This window comes from Squalius cephalus, assembly GCF_949319135.1.
Source record: "Squalius cephalus genome assembly, chromosome: 15".
Taxonomy (NCBI): Eukaryota; Metazoa; Chordata; class Actinopteri; order Cypriniformes; family Leuciscidae; genus Squalius; species Squalius cephalus.
Genome location: NC_137136.1, coordinates 16561466 through 16588177, shown reverse-complemented (window position 1 = coordinate 16588177; position 26712 = coordinate 16561466). Strand labels below are relative to the sequence as shown.

The window sequence follows — 26712 nt, the reverse complement described above, 5'->3', positions numbered from 1 at the left end:
TTTATATCATTTTCTGTGCAAACATGGATACATCTTTGTGTAGACAAGACCCTGTCTGTTCCAGATAATTTAATGAATGTTATGTTTCAATATTTAATTTATATTTTACTGAGCATTGAGTTGGTAAAACACAATTTGGGGTGGGTAAGTCTCTTATACTTAACAAGCTTGCATTTATTTGACACAAATACAGTACAGTTGTGGAAACTACATGATATCAAAGAACCCTGAAAAAAGTATTAATAAGTATAAAGTTCAAAAGAGCATCATTTATTTGGACTAAAATCTTTCGCAAAATTATAAACGTCTTTTGAGAAATTGAACGCATCCTTGCTGAGAAAAAAAATCAACGCTACTTTACTGAAAATCTTCGGCTCCGTTTCAAAAACTATCGTGCCGCCAAACTAGACTATTTTTTGGCACCATAGACGCGTTTGAACGTTGTCTAGATAGGCAGCTCACTAATAGAAGCATGATCTTCAAGCGCTGCCCGCTGTTGCTAGGAGGCGTTCATGACGTATCAGCATTGAGCACTTCCGGCTTTGGGTGCTGATGAGACTGAGGTAAACTGGTGATGCTTTGTGTTTTAATTTAGCGGTTGATGCTCATGTGTAGATTTAGCCGGTTATTTCAGTATTTACGCGAGAGACCGCAGCAGACTTTGCCCTGGTTGGATCGACATAAAGGCGGTATAGTTGAATTATCACATTGCAATATTAATGTAATATAGCACACAAGAGGCTTTGTTGCGGAGTGCATTAATGCTTTCATTAATTTAAATGCAACGACAACCGTTTGTCAATGAACAGGATTGTGTGTTTACTTTAATTCGCTGTTACGTGTCTTCTGTTATCATTCTTGTCAGTCAAGTGCATTTATGAACCAGTCACGTCATTTTTCTTTGCAGAATATTAGGTTAGTATGCAATGTATTGTTGTTTTTTCATCCACAGCGCTATGTGTTATTTCTACGTACAGGAGGTTCACCTAAGAGATTTTATACATTATATTTGTGTATTTATTTGCTTATTTGATCATTTATTGCAGTTTCATTGTTGCATTTCTCGATGTATTCTGTATTAATTCATTTGCAGTCGCAGTATTTAAGCTTGGACTGTGTCTGTGTCCATTAGACTAATGGGCTTTTACACAGGCTGGTCTTCTCTGTGTACAACCAAATGAAGCTGGATGTATAACTTCATACTGAAATTCAGCCAAATGCATAATGTAGACAGAACAGACCAAACCAAAGCACATTCCCTGGATAGCCTCGAATGTGCCCCTCTTCATGGAAAGTTTGTGACATTGTTGATGTATTTTGAAGCATGTAATACTACAATAAAAACTAAAACTGTTCATACTATAAATAGATTGAACAACACAACAATGGCTGAAAGAAGTGACCTAAAAGCTGAGCTTGAGCGCAAAAAGCAGCGCTTAGCCCAAATTCGAGAGGAGAAGAAAAGAAAGGAGGAAGAGAGAAAGAAGAAAGAGGTAAGTGCTTTTTTTCTGTTGTATATACTATTTATCATTTTATCACCTGCAAATATTTGTTCTGTGATGCAGTCTGAAATGCTTCAGAGGACTGAAAACGTGTCAGAAGACTCAGACCTAGACAGGAAGAGAAGAGAGACAGAGGCTCTCCTGCAGAGCATTGGAATTTCACCAGAACCACCTTTAGGTATATGATACAGAACATACAGCTGTCTGGGCATGTACATAATGTGTGTGAGATACATCTTTGTCAATGTGCATGGCACCTGCTTGAATGAAATTATAAAAGGAATCATCAGGAGTCTTTATAATGCAAAAGAGTTTTTTTCTTTTTCACTCAGCAGCCTTTAGAGCTATATCCTTTAGGGCTTTGCCCTACCCTCGTGAAAAAGAAGTACACTATACTTATATACACATACTATACTTTTTAAAAGAGTAGTTAATACGAAAATAATTAAAATATTGAATATACTTAAGTGCAGAATGAATGAAATGTTTTTGGACTCTGAATTGCATGTTAATTGCAATCAAATAAAAATATATTATAGTTATAATTTATATTAAATGCAATTAGCAGAACGTTAGAGTTGTTGTTTTTTTACCCACTTAAGTATTGGACTTTATTACTTTTATATGCAATTTCATAATTACATTTTGAACTGGAACTCTCTCCCCTTGAGTCTCCCCATTTCTAGCCATGTCTGTAATGATTTGTAATGTAACCTGTTTGAAATTTAGCAATTTAGTACATATCAAATATATTAACTTTAAAGCATAAGTGTACTTAAGTGTGTTAAAAACAATCATGAAAGTGTACTTTCTTTAAGTACAGTACACTTAAATAACCTTTTATTTCATTAATATGTTATCTGCAAGTACAGTTTTTTTTATTATTATACTTTTATTTGAAGTACACTACAAGTGTACATTCAATACAATAAACCACACTTCTTTCTCTCAAGGGTATGGTTCATTTTGGACTGATTTTTGCTGTTTTATTGATAAAGGGCATGTCGCTTTGGCCTGTATTTGAGGTCTAAAAATGTTTGTTTTTGTTTTTTTATCATCTGTGCAGGAATGGCTTGTGTCCTCATTAGAATTTTTGCTAGATGTAAATCAGATTTTGTAGTATTTATCGATAAGTTAGGTCATGAATTCCTCTCCAAAACAATTACTTTTATTAGATGAATATTAAGAAGTTTCATAATAATCAGTTTATTGAACTCCTGTCTTTTACATTGTGGCTATATTTGAGCAAGACTTCACTGTGGCACACTCTAGAAATAGATTTATAAGGTGATATTCCATGTAACATTGTAATCATTATAAATCTGAAGATGAGGTGATTTAATAATATCAAAATTCTAACGTTTTAGAGAGAAGTGAAATTCGCTTGACAATCTCTCCTGTTGTTTTTCCTTTTGGATTTTTTTTTTTTTTCTCTTTGATTTGACCATTTCAATCCATTCTGTTCATTTTGATTTGCCTGTGTCTGCCACTGCTGGCCATCAGTGCAGCCACTGCAGCTTTTAACATGGGATACCTGTTATTTTCATTATTTAGTCCCAACCCCTATGTCTCCCTCTTCGCAATCAGTGAGCCCGGCCAGTGAAACTGGAAGTCAAGAGTCCATAGATGGAGGGACAGTGGGAAGGTATGAAATCTGCACGAGTGATTGTTTGCACACCAGACTGTATCTCAACCTTTAAACCATTTTGAAATACTTTGATATATTTCCTTATATGTGAATGTATATGGAAGTAGTGTTTTAATGCAGGGGTTTTCAAACTGGGTTCTACAGGAGGGTTCTTAAGGAGGGAAACAATATTTTTAGAATGATCAAAGCTTACTGGAAAAATATTTAAAAAATATATTCATTGTGAATTTCTCTTTAGGTTTATACACTTAACAATATTCTAATAATGGGTAGAACAAATACACCAATACAATTAGTCAGATATTTTTCAAAATGTATTTTAACAAATTTGTCAGTATAGTAACCTAAAAGCTAGCTATTTCATTTTGCATATCATGTTTGTTTTTTTTCCTCATACAGTATAAGTGGCTTTTTTAATATAAATATTGTATATTTAACTGATTTCATATTTTAATGTGATCATCATATTTGGGGGTCCTTGGCATCAAAAGCTTTGGAAATTCCTGGTTTAAAGGATGTGAGCTTGCATGTGAGACTGATTGCAGTTTAATTTATATATCTATATTTTGCTAATGCATTCTTATCAAGACATTAGACAGATTTACTATATTATGGTTGATTAGGAGAAATTATTATATTTAATAAAAAAAAATGTTTAAATTATAAAAATATTTTATAAGAAAATTATAAATTATTTGAAGGACTGATTTGACTTATTTCAGGGAAGTTTTGCATTGCATTTCTTACATCAAAATATTTTGGCTATTGATTTTTTGACTACTTATTTTATTTTATTATTTTGTTTTGCATTTCCCTTAAGACTAAGTCTGATGTTTTTCCTTTTCCCTACATCTTTGATGGGGACATCAGATATCGGTAAGGAAGGAGAGGTGTTGATGTTGTCATTGTTAGGTCCTAGCATTTGTTGATGCATCACCCATCAGTGGATGTGGTTCTGTTGTAGCTGTTCAAGAGTATGGTGCCAAAGTCTATATGTGATTTCAGTTCAAAAGACAGTATGTTATTTCATGTAATCTTGCATGAAGAGGGTTTTGCACTGCTGGTGAAGCTGCAGGACCTAATCATGCATGCTCTTGGTCTTATCCCTCCTAACTATTATATGATGTATTCTTCTGATCTCTCTAGGACGTTGCAATGGGACACCGACCCCTTAGCTCTTCAGCTTCTTGCAGATTCTGTTCATGGGTGAGACTGCCACCTCAGATTTGATATAGGAAACATTCAGTCTCAACAGAGAAATGTAGAATAAATTGGAAGTTTCGCATAAGGGCGAAAAAGTTCACCACAGAATTCGTTCGTGTTCAAGTTGGTCATGCGAATTTGCTGCGCTGACCAACAGAATGCTGCTTGGAAATTAGGAGTGCTTCATAGATAGCTACACTATTGACAATTGAACTTTTTTTTGCATACAAAATTTCATTACTGAAATTTCATTTCATTAAGTACCTTAAAGGCCCATTCACACCATGAATGAAAACTATAAAGATAACTACATTAGCGTCCACTAATTTGTCCACTGTTTGTTCAAAGCACGTGCTTATCTGTCACTTTAAATTCTCGAGCTCGTTACAGCAGGATGGATTCTGATTGGCTGTCAGTGTTTTTATGGTTCATCAGCTGGATTAAATCGTTCTGAAAATGATTCCAACGATATTGTTTCTCTGTATCGTTATAGCTCTGCTATTCTTTAATATTGTTCTTTTAATACGATTTTTAGAACTATATCATTATCGTTATCTTTATAGTTATCACCCTTGGTGTGAACGGGCCTTAAGACTTTAGTAGGATGCTTTCAAGTAGTCCAAGGCAAACAAACAAAAAACACACATTAAAATGTTCTCGTTTTGGCTTGATTTCTTAGGTGCAAGATGCAAAGGCTTGGAGCATCAAAAATTGTTCAGATTGATTTCATACCAAAAGAACTGGTGTCATACTCTAAAGAGACACAGACCCCTGTCGCATCTGATCAGCCTGAGGGTAAAGAGCTGTTTTTATTCTTACGTTATAATATGGATGGATATCCATACAAATTAAACTAAATATAATGACTTTGCCCACAAAACAAATGCCATTAGACTCATCTCATCACTTACAGTGTTTCCAAAAATGTCAATTGTCCACAGAGGAGGAGGATGAGGAGCTGTCAGTGCCCAAATCTGAGCCGGTGCCACAGCAGCTAGAGGAGGAGAAGCTTCAGGAGGATGAAGAAGGCAAGAACAATCACAGTTTTAAAAAATTAAGGAATACATTTATAAGAAGTGTAACATCATACAGACCTGTATGAATATGTGTCTTAGTTCATCCTAGAGAACTCACCAACGAGGAGAAAGAGCAGATTGTTCATTCAGAGGATTTCCTGTTTTTCTTCGACCGAAGCATCCGTGTAGTGGAGCGAGTACTGGCCGAGGATACGGACATTTTCTTTGACTACAGTGGGCGAGATATGGAGGACAAAGAAGGGTCAGAGCGGAGGCTTATATAACAGTCAAACATGCACAGATTCCCATATGATTACAGAAAAGTCATTCATTAGATGGTACCATATTCTATTTAACCTAATGTAGGATGATGGTGGTTTAATGGTTTGAAATCAGGTTTAATGAGGTGACCCAGAAACTGAAGAGTTGCACTCAACTTCAAGTGACTCCTGGGAAACTTACTGTAAATTGCTTTGGATAATTGTACCAGAATGCAAAGGTTTGTTTTGTTATCAGGGACATGCAAGCCGGATCAAACTTGTCTTTTAATCGACATTTCTATGACGAGCATTGGTCTAAACATCGAGTCGTCACTTCCCTGGATTGGTCACCACAGGTACTTTATTAATAGGAACATTAGTTAACTCTAAAATTGCATTAATATAAACAATGCCTAATGCAAATATGTTAGTCACCAATAACGCTCCCAGTATACTTTTTGCAGTATCCTGAATTGCTAGTGGCCTCATACAACACTAATGAGGATGCGCCTCATGAGCCAGATGGAGTTGTGCTGGTCTGGAATATGAAGTTTAAGAAGATGACCCCTGAGTACATATTCCACTGTCAGGTTTGAATTCCCGTTGCTCCCAATTAAAAACCTTTAATACCTGAAAGTTGTTCCTTTCGGCTGCATTTCAATATACTTTAATAAAAAAAAATCATTATATATTGAGCATGTGCATGGGTCAACTTTTAATGAAAAGACCTGAATCGAAACAATACAATAGAATAGAGCTCAACTTTCGGATGTTGTCTGCGTCATTAATGCACATCATTCTGTGTTTGCTCTGATGTCACTGATAAATGTACTCTCATTGTTCAGTTTATTCCCTGTATGCTCTTCCCTTTGTGCCAATCGACCTTGATTGAGGGCAGGCTAACGCCCTCTATGCCAAAACATAAAACGTAGCAAAGGAAGTTTAAAATCGGCACTAGTAATTACTAATGCATTTTATGGCTTCCCCCTGTAGTCCTCAGTGATGTCAGTCGGCTTTGCTCAGTTTCATCCTAACCTGGTGATCGGAGGCACTTATTCAGGACAGATAGCACTGTGGGACAATCGAAGTCACAGGAGGACCCCAGTGCAAAGGACGCCCCTGTCTGCAAGTGCACACACTGTAAGGGCACCAATTACAGATATGTTTAAAAATATAAATATATATACACTACCATTCATGATCCTATGAATCCTGATCCTGTCAATTTTAAATAACTATTTTCTATTTTTAAATATTAAAAAAAATATATATATATTTTTTAATTTATTATCCATTACTCTAGTCTTCAGTGTCACATGATCCTTCAGAAATCATTCTAATATGCTGATTCGTTACTCAAGAAACATTTCTTAGTATTATATCAGTGTTGAAAACAGCTGCTATATATTTTTGTGAAAACCGAGATACATTTTAAGAATAGAATAAGAACAGCATTTATTTAAAATATAAATATTTTGTAACATTAGAAATGTCTTTACTGTCACTTTTGATTCATTTAATCCGTCCTTCCTGAATAAAAGTATACATTTCTTTCAAAAAAAGAAAGTTGTGTATTTAAATATTATATTATAATGTCATATAGTATAATACTATAATATAATACTAGTATATATGAAATGCCTTCTGTGTGCTGAAAAACAGGTAACCTAATTCAGTCTGATGGTAGTTTAATGGTTAATAATGTGAGCTGAAAAATGCCAGGTCAATGAGGTGACCCAGAAACTCAACCCCAAGATATTCCTGAGAAATCTTCTGTTATTGTAAATTGCAAAACGCATCTGATAAGAATTACGGTTTTTTTTTTCATTATGTGGCAAAACTATTAAAATATTCTAATCATTTCCTCTCCTTAAAATAAGATAGGTGTCAAACCTGTTTCATATATTATGGATTTTATTACTCATTCCATGTTATCTTACCAATTTATTGCAGCATCCTGTATACTGTGTGAATGTGGTCGGAACACAAAATGCTAACAACCTGATCACAGTATCCACAGATGGCAAGATGTGCTCCTGGAGTCTGGACATGCTCTCACAGCCTCAGGTGTCCAGATTTAGACATTTAGACAAATGGAAAATGATTGCCATTTTAGATTGATCTAGAACAATTACATGTCTATTGTTGCTCACAGGAAAGTATGGAGCTGATCTACAACAAGTCAAAGCCAGTGGCAGTCACTTGCATGGCCTTTCCTGCAAGCGACGTGAATAACTATGTGGTAGGAAGTGAGGAGGGCACTGTTTACACAGCATCCCGCCATGGAAGGTTGGTGGTTTCTGTAACAGAACATATTATACACCTGCACACTCATTATGATTGAAAACTCTTTTTACGCTTGGATGGCCTAATTTAAGTGTTGTCTTGCTTTACCTTCTGATTTAATAGCAGACTTTTCATATATGGGTCAACTTTTTTTTTTAAATAATGTCTGTGAATATTAAAAACACTTTATGAAAAACAATATTACCTTGAACTTGTTTAACTTGTCTCATGCAGTAAGGCTGGTATTGGTGAAATGTTCGATGGGCATCAGGGGCCTGTGACTGGAATCAGCTGCCATAACGCTGTGGGTCCAGTTGACTTCTCCCATCTCTTTACCACTTCCTCATTTGACTGGACTGTCAAACTGTGGTCAACCAAAGTAAGAGTTGTTTTGGAACTTGTGCTGCTCTATATGTATTTTGATTATTTAGTATTCTATAAATATAACTATTTCATTTCTCTGACAGCATAACAAGCCCCTCTATTCTTTTGAAGACAATGCAGACTATGTGTATGATGTCATGTGGTCTCCAGTTCATCCAGCGCTCTTTGCTACAGTTGATGGCAATGGTCGTCTGGACCTCTGGAATCTCAACAACTACACAGAGGTCATTACATTATTTACTCAGTCATTCTGTCTTCTGTTATATTAAGAACATTCGTTACATACATTAATTGATATTAGTGTAAGAGGACTTCCTACTTGGGGCAAAAACCCTAAGGTAAACCTGGGGTAAACTTATCCCAGATGTCATCAGATTTTTTGTATCATTCATGTAAAATACTAAATGAAATATTCTTTGTATGCTCATAAGTTGGCTGAATGTATTTGATAAAATCTTTTTTTAATTTTTGTTTAATTTTTTTTTTTTATTACATTTTTTATATTATTTACAATTTAAATTAACTATTTTCTAATTTAAAAGGATAGTTCACCCAAAAATGAAAATTAGCCCATGATTTACTCACCCTCAAGTCATCCTAGGTGTATATGGCATTCTTCTTTCAGACGAATACAATCGGAGTTATATTAAAAAATGTCCTGGCTCTTCCAAGCTTGATAATGGCAGTGAATGGCCGTTTCTGTTTTGAAGTCCATAAAAGTGCATCCATCCATGATAAAAGTGCTCCACACAGTTTCGGGGGGTTAATAAAGGCCTTCTGAAGCGAAGCAATGTGTTTGTGTGAGAAAAATATCCATATTTAAACCAAATTCACATATGGATTCCACTTAAGTCTAAAGCGCAACTTATGCGAGTAACGTGACATTCTGCTGATATTTACGCTACGCCATAACGCACTACACTACTTCTGACGTCACAAGTTGCGTAAGTTGTGCAGACTGCGTATGGCCGTTTGGCCGGAAGCTAGAATTTTACTTTGTAACGGGTTAAATATGAATTTTAAACTCATTGCTTTGCTTCAGAAGGCCTTTATTAACCCCCTGGAGCCATGTGGATTACTTTTATTATGGATGGATGCGCATGTAATTTGATTTTGTGCAATTATAAATGCAATTTGATAATTTAGTTGAAAAGTGGCAAATCAGCAGAATTCCAGTCAGAAAGATACATTTGAATTACACTATATACACTCACCTAAAGGATTATTAGGGACACCTGTTCAATTTCTCATTAATGCAATTATCTAATCAACCAATCACATGGCAGTTGCTTCAATGCATTTAGGGGTGTGGTCCTGGTCAAGAGAATCTCCTGAACTCCAAACTGAATGTCAGAATGGGAAAGAAAGGTGATTTAAGCAATTTTGAGCGTGGCATGGTTGTTGGTGCCAGACGGGCCGGTCTGAGTATTTCACAATCTGCTCAGTTACTGGGATTTTCATGCACAACCATTTCTAGGGTTTACAAAGAATGGTGTGAAAAGGGAAAAACATCCAGTATGCGGCAGTCCTGTGGGCAAAAATGCCTTGTTGATGCTAGAGGTCAGAGGAGAATGGGCCGACTGATTCAAGCTGATAGAAGAGCAACTTTGACTGAAATAACCACTCGTTACAACTGAGGTATGCAGCAAAGCATTTGTGAAGCCACAACACGCACAACCTTGAGGCGGATGGGCTACAACAGCAGAAGACCCCACCGGGTACCACTCATCTCCACTACAAATAGGAAAAAGAGGCTACAATTTGCACGAGCTCAGCAAATTTGGACAGTTGAAGACTGGAAAAATGTTGCCTGGTCTGATGAGTCTCGATTTCTGTTGAGACATTCAGATGGTAGAGTCAGAATTTGGCGTAAACCGAATGAGAACATGGATCCATCATGCCTTGTTACCACTGTGCAGGCCGGTGGTGGTGGTGTAATGTTTTCTTGGCACACTTTAGGCCCCTTAGTGCCAATTGGGAATCGTTTAAATGCCACGGCCTACCTGAGCATTGTTTCTGACCATGTCCATCCCTTTATGACCACCATGTACCCATCCTCTGATGGCTACTTCCAGCAGGATAATGCACCATGTCACAAAGCTCGAATCATTTCAAATTGGTTTCTTGAACATGACAATGAGTTCACTGTACTAAAATGGCCCCCACAGTCACCAGATCTCAACCCAATAGAGCATATTTGGGATGTGGTGGAACGGGAGCTTCGTGCCCTGGATGTGCATCCCACAAATCTCCATCAACTGCAAGATGCTGTCCTATCAATATGGGCCAACATTTCTAAAAGAATGCTTTCAGCACCTTGTTGAATTAATGCCACATAGAATTAAGGCAGTTCTGAAGGCGAAAGGGGGTCAAACACAGTATTAGTATGGTGTTCCTAATAATCCTTTAGATGAGTGTAATTCTATAAATTATATATGGGTTGATATTTACTTCAAAATAAAAGAAAAACAATATCTGTTATTGTACAAATTTAAATGAATTATTGTATCTACAAATCAAATCAACAAAAATTAGCAAATCAACAACAACAAAAAAAATCTCAGATCACTACTATCTACAGTAGTCAACATTTAAAGTGGATCAAAACCTTTCGGCAAAGTTATACATGAATTTTGAACAATACCCGTTCTTGTCTTAGGACAACTTTGATGAACTTTTTTGATCCACTTCAAATGTTGACTACTGTATTAAAAATTAACGTCAAACCTGTTCAGCTGGAGTGGGGGCATTCTACCTCATCACATTTGCATGCAAATTGCCTTTACTTCATAATAGTCTGCTTTGAACTAAATTAGATGAATCATGTTTCCACACAATGTTATTACATTTACATTCCAAAACAAGTTTTCTGTGTGTACCAGGTGCCATCGGCAAGTGTGACTGTGGAGGGAGGATGTGCCCTGAACCGGGTCAGATGGGCAACGGGGGGCAGAGAGGTGGCAGTGGGTGATTCAGAGGGCCGTGTTTGGATCTATGATGTGGGAGAGGTAATAACACCTCCATCATGAGTACAAGAACAAGTCATTCTCTAAAATTTGGATGAATTATAAATATTTGCACTCATAGCCAAATACACAGACAGATCAAACAATGTGCAAATTTCAAGTCACTAATTCTGTTCTACCGTGAAGATGTGATGCAGAAGTTGGTTGTGTCTCTATTTCAGCAGTTGGCCATGTCACATACAGACGACTGGAGCAAATTTGCCCGTACGCTCATGGAGATTCGTGCCAACCGAGGGGGTGGAGAGGAAGAAGGTGCTTTGGAGCTGCCTGCATGAGAGAGACACAATTACATTCAGTGAAACACAAGTAAAGATATGCTGAAACAGATGCTTGAAATAAGTGAGTGAATCACACATCCACGCTGCTGTGATCGCAGGTCTTTTTCTTTTGCCTACAAAACTCTATTTATAGCATTGGTGTTAATTAGCAATATCTCCTGTTCCAGTGCTAATAGTTAATTCCAGAACACACACAGGTGAAGAAATGAATGGCCTTGAGCTAATGTATATCTATGGCTTGTAGTGACTATATAGGAGTGAGCCTGTGATCACACTGTATCAAAACAATGACGTCAGCTTATTTTACATATGTGAAAGTACAGGGTCATACTGAAATGTATGGAGAATGTATTGACCGTTATGTAAAAATGTATTGTAGCAAAGCTTATGAATGTGACTTTCTTTGACCTTTAACATTGTATGTGTGCAAAATTGAATACAAACTGGAGCATAAAAGCAACTGTAAAGTGTGAACTTACAATAAAAGTTGTGTTTTAATCTTTATTTGAGCAGTTATTTGTCCAAAATGGGCGGGTGATAAAAAGTTTGTATGTCAATGTCTTATTATTCCGCGATGTTTTCGAGGCATTAAACCATTAATCTTTAATCACAATGACAGGAGATTCCTTGTCATCCATGGTTTTTTTTCCCTCCATCATCAGCAACTTCCATGGACGCACACGGCCGCACGTAGAAGGCGGGATCCTGTTACCATGACAATTACGTCAATATTAGTGTCGGGTAACTAAAGGTCAAACTAAAGACAAGCCAGAGACGGAAGGAAACAGGCTCGGAATGGCGGAGACTAAAGGTTTTTTGCAGCAAAAGCCGGAGGAAATCACAGTAATAAACTGTGGTTTAATCGCGTTATCGCTTGAACGGCGGGGCTTTGTCTAAATTGAACAGGATACCCATATGTTACGAGGTACTGCTGCGGCGGGAAGGACAGTCCATGCTAGTTTTGTCTGTAAATTGGAGCAAAGCTGTAGAGCATAGCTACCGTTAGTTAGCCATGCTGTGTTGTTCCTTTTCGAAGCAGAATGACTTTTGCTAACTATCAGTGCTGTATTAGACACAAGCAAAACGCCGTGCTGGCTCTTTAGATCGCTTTTGCGAGGGTAAAATGCAGTGCAGCTACGGCTTGTCTGCTTGCTTCCTCTTCACTCAACTTGGTAGCAACACAGGCTTACTTGGTGCAAGTTCTTCTTATTATTGTAACTCTTTTTGTACGGTATATTGTAGCCGAGACTGGCTTAAAAATCACCGATTTTCTTATTCCCAAACAGAGAAACAAGGTTGAACCAATGTCAGTCTACAAATACGAGTGTTTTTAAGTGTGTACTCGGCTCGGATATGGCTGTTATTTATGGTGATGCTTATATGTAGAGACTGTACTTCCAGTTGTTGTTTTTTCCGATAATAACTTATTTTAAAGGTGGAAAAATGACCTATATCGACTCGAACGTGTTTGTGATTTGTTTTCATCAAATGTCTGTGATTAGACCGTGACACTGTTCAGATCTGCAAGGTCTTCATCCTCATCGCGGTCCCTTTGTCATTGACGTGAAGGAGAGAGGACCTTTAACTTTCACCTCGGCTTTTGCTGTATTTTCATTTCTCATGAGGACTGTAGAGGGCAGCAAAATCACCACATACAGTTTTTTTATTGCAGAATACATTTCCATGGATTTCGTAGATTGGTGTAATTTGCATTCGAATTAATTATATTTATTTGCATCACGTTATTTTTTTTTATATATATGCTTTTAACTGGTTGTTAGTGCCTGTAAACATCCCCGACTGGAAGCTGTGCGTATTCGTAAAACAAGCTTTCAGTTGGATGTTTGCTGCCATCGTCCAGTTCTTTCGTCTTGTTCGGGAATCAGTGATAATATGTGTGTGTAATCAAACAATACTGCGTCCTAAATGTTACAACTGAATTATAACTTAACAACAATGAAAAAATTAACATACCATGTGTCATCTGGATCTATTGATGTTTTGTGTTGTAATATATTCCAGTATAGTCGTTGTAAACATCCTACACTCAGCTGTATTCTGTAAACGAGGCTGGGAGGAGGGTGTTTGCTGTGACTGACTGGAGCAACTTTACTGAATTGTGAAACATGAATGCTGAAAGGAGAGAAAGAAGGCTGAGGCTGTGATAAAAGTAAAAATATTTATCTTTAATCCCTCTGTTGTACTTTGTACTTATGAATATAGTTTTACCCAAATAAACGCATTCAATTCTCTTTCATGTTTATTATTATAGCTGTTGCTGTTAATTAATAATATTAATTATTAGTGATTTAATTAATTCTCAGGTTGAGGTGTCGAGTTGCTATCACTGATCTGTGGTTGCTATACACAATCATATTCAGTGGTCTTTACTGTGTTGGCACCTCATTGTCATTGTTTATCATCATCAAGGTTTAACTCTTATCTTCAAAAATGTCTGAATTACTGATTACAAGAACACAGAAGTGATCAAATGAACTCCAGGCAGCAGGTGGCGCGCGCTTCTTCATGGATACTTCTTTGTGTGCTTGAAGACGAAGAACCATCCGCCATATTTGTTATCGCAGATTCGACAGAAACCTCTGCAGAAGTAATTTAAGTATAATGAATACATTTTAATTGCACTCTAGTAATAAAAACCAAGGTCAACATCATTTTCGCGTGATTTTTACCTTTTACTGATTTAAAAAGAATGGACCCAGTACAAGCAGGTAAGCAAAAATATCATTATTAGGCTAACTGCGTTCCGAGGAAACGGCTCCTTTCGATGATTCGATAAGGAAACAAATAAATTAGGTAAAGCTAGTGACTTAACCCAGCAAAAACTTTTGCCAAAGGATGCTTTATACGGAAATTAAGATTTAAGTCTGTTGTTTTACCGTTCGTTGTTGAAATAACACCATTTTCAGCTCACTGCACTTAAACATCATCTTTTTTTAATGAAAACTTGTACCAGTGTCTATGAGAAAAACACGAAACTGGTCTCGTGTTTACAAAAATCAGATGCCAGGGAATGTTATTGGTTCCCTTTTGGAAAAATTCAACTCTACACGACACTTATTTGCTTTTAAAAATAAGTCTTGATATGCAGTTTAGTAACGGGTACATCAAATGTATTGTTACATGACATTTATTGCAACTTGTGAAAGATAACTATTGCAGATATTTGAACAACACAGTAATGAACTGATACTAAACTGCAAATACCAATCAACAATTATAAATATCAGTGTTAATGAATAAATTCCTGATTTGAAAGAGTATAAAAATCAACTTATTTAAGCGCTCTTATTTTGAAAGGTCTTCCTGATGTTAGTGCATTATTACCCCAGTCAGTTCCGTGAGGAAAGGTTGTTTACAGTGGAAATAATAAATAATTGGGGGAAAAATATTATTAGATATTGCCTATTAATTATTAGAGCCTTCTGTAATTTCCATAAACTGCTTAGTACTTTTGCAAGGATACATGATAAATCTTAGTGCTGTGGAAATTAAAAGCTAACCAAATTTTCTTTGTGCGAGAGACGTATTTCTGAAACTGTTTTAACAACAACAACAACAACAACAACAAAAAGCTACAAAAAATATATAACTAAAACGATAATTTCATGCATCCAAGATTCTTTAATAAACACACTGAAGAATTCAACCAGGTGTGTTTGTATTCACAGATGGTTCATCCGTCTTCATGTGCAAAATATGCAACTTGTTCTCTCCCAGTAAACCATTGCTTCTGTCTCATGTTATTGAGACTCACTCCAATGAAGGAGGTGATCCTGATACTTTCATTATAGCACTCAAGCCATTAACAACTCAGGAGCCACAGAGTTCAGGTAAGCAGCTTTGAATACAAAAATCACAGGTGCCGGGAACCTGCGCTGGGCATTATTAGAACCAAACACTGAAAATTAGGCCATTAGAGAAAGGCCATTGTAAATGTAAGTTGGTTCAAGCTTGAAATTGCAATTTAGGCTGATTTAAGCTTAAAGTTTATTTCATAATGGCCTAGTTTCACAGACAGGGCTTAGATTAAGCCAGGATTAGAACTTAGTTCAATTAGGACATTTAAGTAGCTTTTATAAACGTGCTTTAGAAAAAAATATCACTGGTGTGCATCTTGAGACAAAACAATGGCACTGACATATTTTAAGATAATGTCAGTGCAAGTTGCTTTCAGTTAAAACAGCTCAAACATGCACTTTAGTCTGGGACTAGCTTAAACCTTGTCTGTGAAACCGGGGAAATTTGTTTACGACTGTAGTGTCTTACATAATGTGAAAAGAAAGTTGTTATTATTAAAGCATTGGAAAATAAGAATGTATTTTTTTATCTTGCAGATGTTGTTGTGAAAAGAAAGCGTGGTAGACCAAAAGGCTCCACTAAGAAAGCCCAACCAGAAAATGTCCAGGAAAAAACATCCAGCCAGCAGGAGAAAGAGCCCACTGATGTTCCACCAGTGGCAGTAGCTGAAGAGCAGAGTGAGGATGGAAGTGATCTGGAGTGCAAGAAATGCAATCGCATGTTCAGAAACAGGCGTCAAATTTCCAAACACATTTGTCTTGTAGGACTGAAAGAGGCTGCTGATGAAGAAGAGTATAATGGTACAAATTTCTGTTAAAAATCTTAGAACTCTTTGTATTGAAATATTCTGAAAAGCCACAAGTTTCACCTGTCAACTTTATTGACTAGGTCATACTACCGATGCAAACAGAATCAGTGACGGAGAGGAAGACAAAGAGAGGACACCAAAGAAAACTCGAGCGATGCGGACAGATAAGGTGTCCAGTGCAAAGGACTCTGAAGCGCAGAGCGGCAACAAAAACCCTATTATTAGTGTGGTCCTTACTAGTCACGAGGCCATGCCTGGTGAGATATGCATGTGATGTCAAGTGGTCTAATAGTTGAGGGAAAGATTTAAACTAACTGTAAGTTTGGGTTTATTGCAGGCGCCTCTAAGATAGTTCCTATTGAAGCAGCTCCAGCTGAACCGTCCACCCAGGCCGATGAAGCTGCAGGTTCCCAGGAGGCAGCAATGAAAAGGGGATACCAGGAATATGCTATTCAGCAAGCTGCTTATGAAGCGCCCCTCAAATCAAACAGGTTTATTTTTTCAAATTTAAAATGTTGACTTTAGATTCACTAATCTAGCAAAATTGCTTAAGCACCAAAGGACAGAATACTAATATAGTAATTATACTGTTATTGCGTTACTTTGGAAGCAACCAAACAGTCTCACCATCATGTGACATCATTTGAAAACTTGGAAATATCAGGGAATTTTAAAATTATGATTTACAGGCCTAAGGAAGTCATGGAAATGAATCAAATCCATAAAAGTCATGGACACTTCTATAGTAAATATAGATTTTTCTATTTATGTAATAGCTTGAAATGAGTATTTATTTATTTATGTATTTATTTGATCTACCTCTATAAAATGCTATTTTTAAAATCCCTAACCAGTAATCATAACCAACTGAAGAAGTTATGGAAAAGTCATGGAAAAATGAGCAACTTCCTGTAGAAAAGTTGCTGCAGTTGTATTGATCTTGTGGAATTATTTGGTACATTATTATTAACAAATCACATCTGTCGGCACAGGTTAGGACAGACGCAGCTTAAAATCTTCACCTGTGAATACTGCAATAAAGTCTTCAAGTTCAAACATTCACTGCAGGCCCACTTAAGAATCCACACCAATGAGAAACCATTCAAGTGCGCGCAGTGTGACTACGCCAGCGCCATAAAGGCCAATCTTAGTGTTCATATGCGGAAACACACCGGGGAGAAATTCAACTGTGACTTGTGCTCGTTTAATTGCCTCAGTAAAGGCCACCTCAAAGTACACGTGGAGCGAGTGCACAAGAAGATCAAGCAGTACTGCCGCTTCTGCAAGAAGAAATACTCGGATGTGAAGAACCTTCTTAAACACATCCGCGAGACTCACGATATGAACGACAAGAAAGTGCAGGACTCCTACGAAGAGTACAGCCTCCAGACCAGGGAGGGCAAGAGACAGCTTCTGTACAACTGTCAAATATGCGACCGCAAGTTCAAAAACGAGCTTGAGCGCGACCGTCACATGATGGTCCATGGCACCAAGAGACCCTTCGGCTGCGAGTTATGTGATCACGGCTCGACCAAGTTCCAAGCCTTGCAAGCCCACATCCGAAAGCATCCCTTCATATACGTGTGTGCCATTTGCCAGGAAAAATTTGTCAGCTCTGTGCGACTGAGGTCACATCTCCGAGAGTTCCACCCGGAATCGGACGAGCCCTCGGCTTTTGCAGACTCCATCAACTCAAGCTTTTGCTTGCTCAAACCCGGTGATGACATTCAGAAGGACATGTTGAATCAGGATGAGCTTAAGATCACAGAAGAGCTGTCGCAGCTCAACGCCCAAGAGCTGTTAACCACAGAAATTAGTTGCATGGCTCAAGAGGACCTTCAAACTCAATGCTCTGATAATATAGTGGTCGAGTCAGATCTTCTCGTACAAAACTCACAAGACGGAAATCCCATTGCAAATAGTATAAATGAGACAGACGCATCTGCTGTAGAAGAAACACAAGAAATGGCCTGTGAAGATGTTATAAATACACAAAGACTTCAAGATGATCCGCTTAAAATGGAGCGCGGTGTGACCGAAGAGCAGAATCCTGCTCAAGAAACTGCACCTTTGACACCTGAAAAAGCACAAATGCACTCTGAGCAGCTAACATCAAAGGATACGTTTCCTCAAACCGAGGAAGAGGCGATTGATCAACAAACTAACACTGATGAGGACTTGCTCAGTTCAGAGCAAGAAGAAATATCTGCTTTCAAGCAGATTATAGAGCAGATGCAAAAACGACAGCTTAACATGGAAGTGTTTGAACGGATACGGAAAGTGTACGGAGACCTTGAATGTGAATACTGCGGTATGAAGATCTAATCTCATGCTCTTTTTTTAAATAACATCTCTAACCCTAGACTTTCTATAACTCTCTGTAATGTTTCTTCAACAGGTAAGCTTTTCTGGTATCAAGTGCACTACAATACACATGTGCGAACGCACACAAGAGAGCACCTCCATTACTGTTCTCAGTGCAGTTATTCCTCCATCACTAAAAACTGCCTGAAGCGACATGTCATCCAGAGACATTCTGACATCCTGCTGAAGTGTCCCTCTGAAGGATGCCAATATTGTACACCTGACAAATACAAGCTTCAGGCTCATCTCAAAACCCATTCGGACATAGTGAGTGCTGGTAATCTGTTTATTCTTATGATATTGGCGAAATGGCTTCTTTATCAAATTTTATATCTCATCTTTAGGTCAAAAGAAGTTTTATATGTCCAGTATGTCAAGAGTCTGTTCCTGAGGACAAAGTTAGAGCTCATATCAAAAGCAACCATCCAGGTAAGCACAAATCGAACCCTCTGAAATGTCGCTCCAGAGCTCTGAATTACAGTAACGGATGTGCTGTGACTATATAGATGTGTCGTTGAACTACATCTCGGAAGCGTTGGGAATACGTGTACATGTGAAAGGAGTGATAGGGAAACGAGCTTCAAAATGCCCATACTGTGACTGTTTCTTCACAAGAAATGGGGCAGATCTTCAGCAGCACATATGGGCTCATGAAGGTGGGTTTTATGTCTTTTTCTTAATGTATTGTTGAACTTCTGTGCTTTAATGTACTGATTGTGTTTTGATTGCGTCTCTAGGATTGAAACCGTACAAATGTTCACAATGTGATTATGCCTCAAGAAGTAAAAGCAACCTCAAAGCTCACATGAACAGACACAGTACTGAGAAAACGCATCTTTGTGACCTCTGTGGAAAGAAGTTCAAGTCTAAATGCACTCTGAAAAGTCATAAGCTCATGCACACAGCAGACGGTGAGACTCTTACTTTGTGTTTAAGACTGCATGCAATGTTATTTTGACTTGTGTATCTAGTTAAAGTCAACAAAACCTCCATAATTCGAGTGAACTTGGACAGGGTTATTAAACTAGGGTCTGGGGACTGCAAGGGGATGCTAGAGGGGCCATGAAGTGACAGTGACAAACAAAAACCAAATATGCTTATAATTTTGTGTAAAATATACACTATTGTTTAAAAGTTTGTGGTCAGTAAGATATTTTTGAAGGAAGTCTCTTATGCTTACCAAGGCTGCATGCATTTGACCATAAATACAGTAAAACAGTAATGTTGTGAATTATTATTACAATTTAAAATAACTCTTTTATATTTGTATATATTTTAAATGTAATTTATTCCTGTGATGGCAAAGCTGAATTTTTCAGCAGCCAGTCTGTCTTCAGTTTCAAATGATCCTCCAGAAATCATTCTAATATAATAATTAGTTCTCAAGAAACATTTTATATTGTTATACAGCTTAATATTTTTTGTGGAAACAAAAGATTTTTTGATGAATAGAAAGTTAAAAAGAATAGCATTTCAAATGGAAAACTTTTGTTACATTATTAATACTAAGTAAATATTTTCATGCATCAATGAATCGTGCAGAATGAGAGCAGGAAACTTACATTAAACGTCGGCTGTTTTATTTTTTTCTGTAATAATGCATGTTCATTTTTTTATATTTTGTAGGAAAACAGTTCAGATGCACTGAGTGTGACTTCACTGCTGCACTGAGACCGCATCTCCTTCGTCACATGGAGCAACATGCCTCTTTCAAAGTAACACCACAAAAGGCTTCTTTCTATTTCTGTTCTATGTTGTCATGTGTCCTACAACAACCATCACCAAACCACAATTTATTGCCTTTCACAGCCTTTCCGTTGTGCACATTGCCACTACTCGTGCAACATTTCAGGCTCACTGAAAAGACACTATAACAAGAAACATCCCAACGCACAGTACATCAATGCTGGAACGGGGGCGTCCACTTCTGAAACTGTCACAGAGCAAGGCAAGTCCTTCCTCATCAGAAACTATCTTAACTATCTAAGATATACAATATTGCCTCAAACTGCTTCAGTAATTAAAAAGTGTGTGTGTGTATGTTATCAGGTGGAGTCAAATGTCCTGTGTGTAATTACGTTTATGGCACTAAATGGGAAATGAACAGACACCTGAAGAGCAAACATGGCCTCAAAGTGGTGGAGGCTGACAGTCTGGGTCTGAATCAGTGGGAGGTGAGTCTCCATTACAATTACATGACATGTTCAATTTAGTAAAGTGAAGTCATATTTATTAATAAAATGCATAAAACTAGAAGTCCCACAGTAATAACATTTAATAATGAATAAAATATTCAAATTAAAGGTTTAGTTCACCCAAAAAATGAAAATTCTGTTATCATTTACTCACCCTCAAGTTGTTCCAAACATGTATGAATTTCTTTCTTCTGCTGAACACAAAAGAAGATATTTTGAAGAATGTTGGCAATCAAATAGTTAATGGGCTTCATTGACTTCCATGGTATGAAAAAAATATGGGGGGACATTCTTCAAAATATCTTCTTGAGGGTCAGAATTTTCATTTTTGGGTGAACTAATCCCTTTATGTTATTTTTAATGAAACCTGAGAAGTTTCTGTCCCTCCATTGAAAGTCTAGGTAACCAAAACTTAGAATATACAAAAAGATTATAAAAGCGTCGTAAATTGAATCCGTATGAATTGAGCGATTTAATCCAAGTCTCGTGAATATATCCGATTACTTTATATGATGAACAGGTTTAAGTTAGGCCTTTATTTACAATCTAAACAATGATCGACACACATACATAGAGCACACCACATATGGTAAACATAAAGCTCTAACGTGTGTGATGCACAAGAACCAATGAGATTTGTTCTAGTGCGTAACGCACACACAATCTTCCGTGTTACCCTTATGTGATGCGCTCTATATATGTCTTTATATGTGAATAAAAGCCTAAATTAAATCTGTTCATCATATAAAACATATATATAATATCTCTTCAGAAGACTTGGATTAAATCAGAGGAGGGATAGATATCTCTCAGGTTTCATTAAAAATATATTAATTTGTGTTTCGAAGATTATGGGTGTGGAACTACATGTGGGTGAGTAAATGATGACAGAATAATAATTAATAACATATTTAAAAGTTTAGCAAAAAAAAGGCAAATTATTGGAGCCGAGACACTTAAATTCTTTGACTCTGACATTCATAATACAGTTTCTTACTGTTAAACTGGTGAATGGTTGTTAAATTGCCTTAATTCATGACATATTCCTAGCATTTGAATAAAATGCCACTGGACTTGATTCTGATGTTATCGGTGTGTTCATTCAGGTGGTGGAGTCAGTAGAAGAGCCGGCCATGCAGTACCTTCATATAGCCGAGACCGAGGATCCTCAAGGAACTGAGACTGCTGTATCCGCCCTGCAGGACCTGCGCTTTAATACACAAAATGGTCAGAAACAGTTGCTTCATTTCTGGAACAATGGTTTCATTTCTTTAAAGTTCATTTCTAAACTCAACTTTTGTGTTCAGGTGTTGTGTCTGCGGCAGCGGGAGACAGACTAGACCCGGCATCTGTCAACATCCTCCAGCAGATCATTGAACTGGGCTCAGAGAATCACGATGGCACCGTGGCTTCGGTGGTTGCCATGGCTCCCGGTACAGTTACTGTTGTAGAGCAGGTATGTTTAATATGCACATTCACTTTTATAGACACAGTAATGCCCCTACCTTATAACAATATAATATACGTGTGTTATGCGATATGTATACTGTATGAATTTAAAGGGCTCAAAAAATAGACAACTGATCAAAAGTTTGGGGTCAGTTCAATTTTTTTTAACACTTTTTAAATACTTTATAGGACTCGCTAAGTTTTTATGACAGTGAAGTCATTTATTGTTACAAAAGATTTATATTTCAAATAAATGTTGTTCTTTTGAATATTTTGAAAAATGGATCAGTTTCCAGAAAAATATTAAGCAGCACAGTATTGAGAATATTGATAATAATAAATGTTTCTTGAGGACCAAATCAGCATATGAGAATGATTTCTGAAGGATCATGTGACAAACGAGAGCAATGATGCTGAAAATTCAGCTTTACCATCACAGGAATAAATTACACTTTAAAATATATTCAAATAGAAAATAATATTTCACAATACTAATTTACAGCATTTTTTATCAAATAAATGCAGCCTTGGTGAGTATAAGAGACTTCTTTCAAAAACCTGCCTCAAACTTTTCAATGTTAGTATGCATGTTTTACTTTTTCCCTGAGGTTTACTTAATTTTTTTTAAAAAAGATCAACCTAAACTGTCATTTTTTAGTTTTCTCTTTGACCTTTAGAATTAAACAGTCTAATATTTGCTCCAATCATTTATGCTGAAATGCGCCACATAATCCTTTAAAGTCAGACTGAAATGTTCAGGGGCCTTGTAAAAAATAAACTTCAGCTGCTCGTTTCTAACATTGGATTTAATCAATCATCCAGTATGAATCATTGACATGTGAAGGTGGACAGTCATGTTAAATTGACATCAGGCATTTTTGCGGTTTCATTTTCAATAAATGTTCTTTTTGGACTTTATGGCGTGTTTTCACTCTCTAGTAGCTTTTCTCAGTCTCAATGATAGAAAATTTGACACTTCATGAAAGCAGCTCATTTAATACTAACAATGTTCTATCCCATCATCCTAGATGGAGGAGGAGGAGCCACAGACCAATCATGCCATGATGATCCAGGATGCACTTCAGCAGGCCACAGTGGGCCTGGCAGAAGAGCACCATCTAGTGGTGTCCTCAGATGACATGGAGGGCATTAAAACTGTTACAGTGTACACTCAGGGTGAAGACGCATCCCAGTTCATAGTCTACGTTCAGGAAGCAGTTCAGGAGGCTGTGCAAACTGAGGAGACCACCACAGTATAGAGAATATAAAGACCACGCATAAAGGGTTTTAAAACTACTAGCTGTTTATTCCCTTTTGTTGTAGTTACTCCAGTCTTGAACAGACTATTGCAGTCATACCTAGTTTAGTTAATAGGGACCCATCTTTCACAGTTGTAAATAATCTGAAATGAACAGTAGCAATGAATACAATGATGACACCTGTAGTCATAGCAGTGTGCTTTCCTGACTAGGAGTAAAAAGGTCTTTAGTCTTTGTAAAGATCGTGACACCTATTCACAGTAGATAAACCTTGTCACATGTGAAGCAGAAGCTATTTTAGAAATTACCCCCCCGTACTGCCATATCCTGCAAGAGTTACTGTGTGACTCTGACCTTCTACACACTTTTTATATAAGACTCCCATACAGTGTATGGCTATCACAATAGTAAACGTGCTATTTAATGCGTGGTGTTAAGTGTATTATTGACACACTTCACTGCATCATTTCATAACTGAGATTTCAAAAAAACTCACTTTAAAGCTGTGTACCAATACAGCATCACTTACACTACCGTTCGAAAGTTAAGGTCTGCTGTATAACCATTTACTGGTTTTAATTGTAATTAAACTGCAATACCTTAAAGATGATCATTCCTATCTTCTGTATCACATAGGAGCACCACTGGGGAAAACAAATCAACTGATCACCTGTCAAAATATACACGTTTACTTGTTTCCAAAGCTTGAATATTTTTATTTTACAGACCACACTAAACATTGCAAGTGACCAAAAGATCTGATTTCAGTGTCTCCTGTCTTCCTCTTCCATCAGCTCTGAGAGCTGGCTATCCACCAGGCCGTCCTCGTCACTGTCCTGCTCCTCTTTATCCTCTTTTTGAACGCTTCTGGACAAGAGAAAATCCTTAGGAGTGATGTCATTGTCCTTCATCCATTTAGATTTCTGTTTCTTTTTCTCTATGAGTTTCTGCTTCCTAATATCTGCTAGTGTGTCCAGCTGCTCTTGTGTTAGTCCTCCTGCAGCAGGACTCTGTGTGAGAGAGTCTCTCGCCCCCTTCTGTCGTTTATAGGCTTCAATCTGTTTGTGCAGAGCGTCGTGATCGACACCAAACAAAACGGGTCTTTTCTTGTCTCCAGATTCTATGGGCTGCAGTTTGGCCCTTTAAAAGATCAAACTAATTAGAAATTCATTCATTAAAAAAAAAAAAAAAAGGTTTTAATAGAACTAAATAATTCTTACCCGATATCGCTGACGGATAAATGTAAATTATTTTCATCTGGACCAAAATCTGCTTTCTTGAGAAGGTTTTCAATCTGATTAAGGATCGGACAATAACACACACACACGAATATTAGCTATACCATCTGCACAACTCATGCACCGCTAATATATGAATATTAATTATTAATATGTTATCTGTTACCTCAGTGATAGCAGCATATTGTTTATCTCTGATGAAAATCACAGGAGGAACACAACCAAGGATTTGGTGAGAGATGAGAAGATGCCTGAAAAATAATATTAAAAACCAAATGAATCCATTACCTTCAACTTGTTAAAACAAAGTAAAATAAATGATGAAAAAGACATACCGTATGCGAGGAGCACATTTGTCTAAAGCCTGCTGAATATGGCTGTCTTGCTCTGCCGACAGACTTGTCTTCCAGTATATTCGACATGCAGAGAAATCGGGTGGTAGTGAAACCTTGCATGGACAAGGAGACATAGTTTAGGGCAGAACTGAAAACAACATTTTTGAAGAAATTAAACATTTGTGTAAATAATTAAAGAGAAATTAAAATGATGTCATTCTGAACATAAAAGATATTTTGAAAAATGTTTGTTTTTTTCTCCTTTCCATACAATGGTGATCAAGGTTAACTGTTGCATTACTGACATTCTTCAAAGTATCTTTTGTATTCCAAAAGAAAGTCATACAGGTTTAAAACGACATGAGGGTGAGTAAATGATTTTGGTGTAATTATTGAACATATGAGGTATAATTGAAGTGATAGTTCACCCAAAAATGAAAATCCTGTCATCATTTACTCACCCTCAAGTTATTCCAAACCTGTATGAATTTCTTTGTTCTGCTGAAAACAAAATTAGATATTTAGAAGAATGTCAGTAACCAAACAGTTGTGGGCACCATTGAATTCCATAATATGGAAAAACAATATATATATATACTATTTTTACTCAATGGTGCCAAATACTGTTTGGTTACCCATATTCTTCAAAATGTCTTATTTTGTGTTCAACAGAAGAAACTCATGCAGGTTTGGAACCACTTGAGGGTGAATGAATCATGACAGGATTTTCATATTTGGCTGAACTATCCTTTTAATGATGGCACAGAAGTTAGAAGGAAGAGCACATCCTACTTTGGAAATCTGTACATTGTAGGCACTGATCTCAGAGTTGACCTCATAGGAGCTCAGTAAGTCTGTCACTGCTTTGTAGATGATGTTGTTCAGAGTCCTCACACGAACACTGTCCTCTTTATTTCGCTTTGATGGTTTCAGAAAGCCAGGCTGAAGCGCTGTTGCCTGGGTGAGCAAAATATGCAAAAGACAAGTATGGCATTGTAGAGATAATGTGTACAGTCATTCTGCCTACAGAGTAAACGCAGCTTTATTGTTACCTTTTAATATATATATATATTAAAAGTATACAATACTGAAAATGAAAGTGAAGTAATTGAAAAATATATATATATTTGGAAGAATTCTTACCTGCACAGGAGATTCATACCACTGTTTTCTCCTGTAAAGAACGATCATGTAACTCATGCGATTTCATAGTAAGCGTAACTTTTTTATTTATTATTTATCAATTATACAAAACAGCGACTCACTTCTTTTTGGCCAGCATCTTCATTAATTTACTGCCTCCAGACAGTCGGGTTGAACTATGTATGCTTCTTTCTTTAAGCATTACAGACCATGACAAGCACTGTGTCTCATGTCGTGCTGTCATTTTACAGAACATGCTTGTTAGTGAGGAATATCGACTGAATGTGCATTCTTTATAGCAAAGAACTCTCTTAACAGCCAGCATGATCACTACTTTGGTGGTTTATCCTTGTCCTCACGCAGCATCGACTACATTTGTCTGAAGGCGAGGGTAAGGGTGAAGTAATTGATCCAGATGGAGTCGATCGACGACGCTGACAGATTGCATTTATGACGTCGATTTATAGGTGCAACAGTGCCCGCCTAATTTTGCTGCGGC

The 26712-nt window shown here is 37.1% G+C and overlaps 3 protein-coding genes across 13 annotated transcripts in view; 2 read left to right on the top strand and 1 right to left on the bottom strand.

The window, feature by feature from the left end:
• The window catches only part of rbfa (ribosome binding factor A), a 36644-nt gene extending 9973 nt beyond the window's left edge, over positions 1–26671 (bottom strand). The window contains exons 1-16 of one of the 2 annotated variants that reach the window (XR_013823697.1): positions 26336–26594; positions 26214–26244; positions 25863–26027; positions 25071–25183; positions 24902–24986; positions 24718–24791; positions 24226–24637; positions 24097–24141; positions 21932–22231; positions 20944–20983; positions 11445–11592; positions 11179–11291; positions 8885–9076; positions 8121–8279; positions 5488–5598; positions 5265–5362 (exon numbers count right to left, since the gene is read on the bottom strand). Coding sequence is in view for 1 of the 2 variants with exons in the window: in XM_079894599.1 (XP_079750725.1) it covers positions 24262–24637; positions 24718–24791; positions 24902–24986; positions 25071–25183; positions 25863–26027; positions 26214–26244; positions 26336–26538 (1047 nt within the window). In the remaining variant the exon portion in view is untranslated. Of the gene's footprint in view, positions 1–5264; positions 5363–5487; positions 5599–8120; positions 8280–8884; positions 9077–11178; positions 11292–11444; positions 11593–20943; positions 20984–21931; positions 22232–24096; positions 24142–24225; positions 24638–24717; positions 24792–24901; positions 24987–25070; positions 25184–25862; positions 26028–26213; positions 26245–26335 lie in introns of those variants that run through there. The other variant, XM_079894599.1, reaches the window with a different exon arrangement.
• dync1i1b (dynein cytoplasmic 1 intermediate chain 1b) lies at positions 524–12106 on the top strand. Of its 8 annotated transcripts, none has more exons than XM_079894585.1 (17): positions 524–563; positions 1370–1493; positions 1566–1680; positions 3090–3147; positions 4297–4356; positions 5033–5148; positions 5295–5381; positions 5469–5631; positions 5886–5985; positions 6094–6219; positions 6623–6769; positions 7583–7696; positions 7785–7918; positions 8150–8294; positions 8383–8523; positions 11182–11307; positions 11487–12106. In XM_079894585.1, the coding sequence occupies exons 1-17, from the start codon at positions 553–555 to the stop codon at positions 11598–11600; spliced, it is 1881 nt and encodes a 626-aa protein (XP_079750711.1). In that variant the 5' UTR covers positions 524–552; the 3' UTR covers positions 11601–12106. The 8 variants fall into 8 exon arrangements, with proteins under 8 accessions (XP_079750711.1, XP_079750708.1, XP_079750705.1 ...); XM_079894582.1 differs by having other exon boundaries at positions 534–563; positions 3057–3147; XM_079894579.1 differs by having other exon boundaries at positions 534–563; positions 3006–3147.
• Positions 12493–24097, top strand: zfat (zinc finger and AT hook domain containing). Of its 3 annotated transcripts, none has more exons than XM_079894572.1 (16): positions 12493–12528; positions 15293–15454; positions 15959–16222; positions 16311–16487; positions 16568–16721; positions 17223–18541; positions 18629–18861; positions 18939–19023; positions 19101–19250; positions 19332–19505; positions 20221–20309; positions 20404–20542; positions 20644–20768; positions 21896–22016; positions 22097–22245; positions 23267–24097. In XM_079894572.1, the coding sequence occupies exons 1-16, from the start codon at positions 12519–12521 to the stop codon at positions 23495–23497; spliced, it is 3582 nt and encodes a 1193-aa protein (XP_079750698.1). In that variant the 5' UTR covers positions 12493–12518; the 3' UTR covers positions 23498–24097. The 3 variants fall into 3 exon arrangements, with proteins under 3 accessions (XP_079750698.1, XP_079750697.1, XP_079750699.1); XM_079894571.1 differs by lacking the exon at positions 12493–12528 and adding an exon at positions 14163–14332; XM_079894573.1 differs by lacking the exon at positions 12493–12528 and adding an exon at positions 14705–14723.
• Positions 26672–26712: the final 41 nt, after the last annotated feature.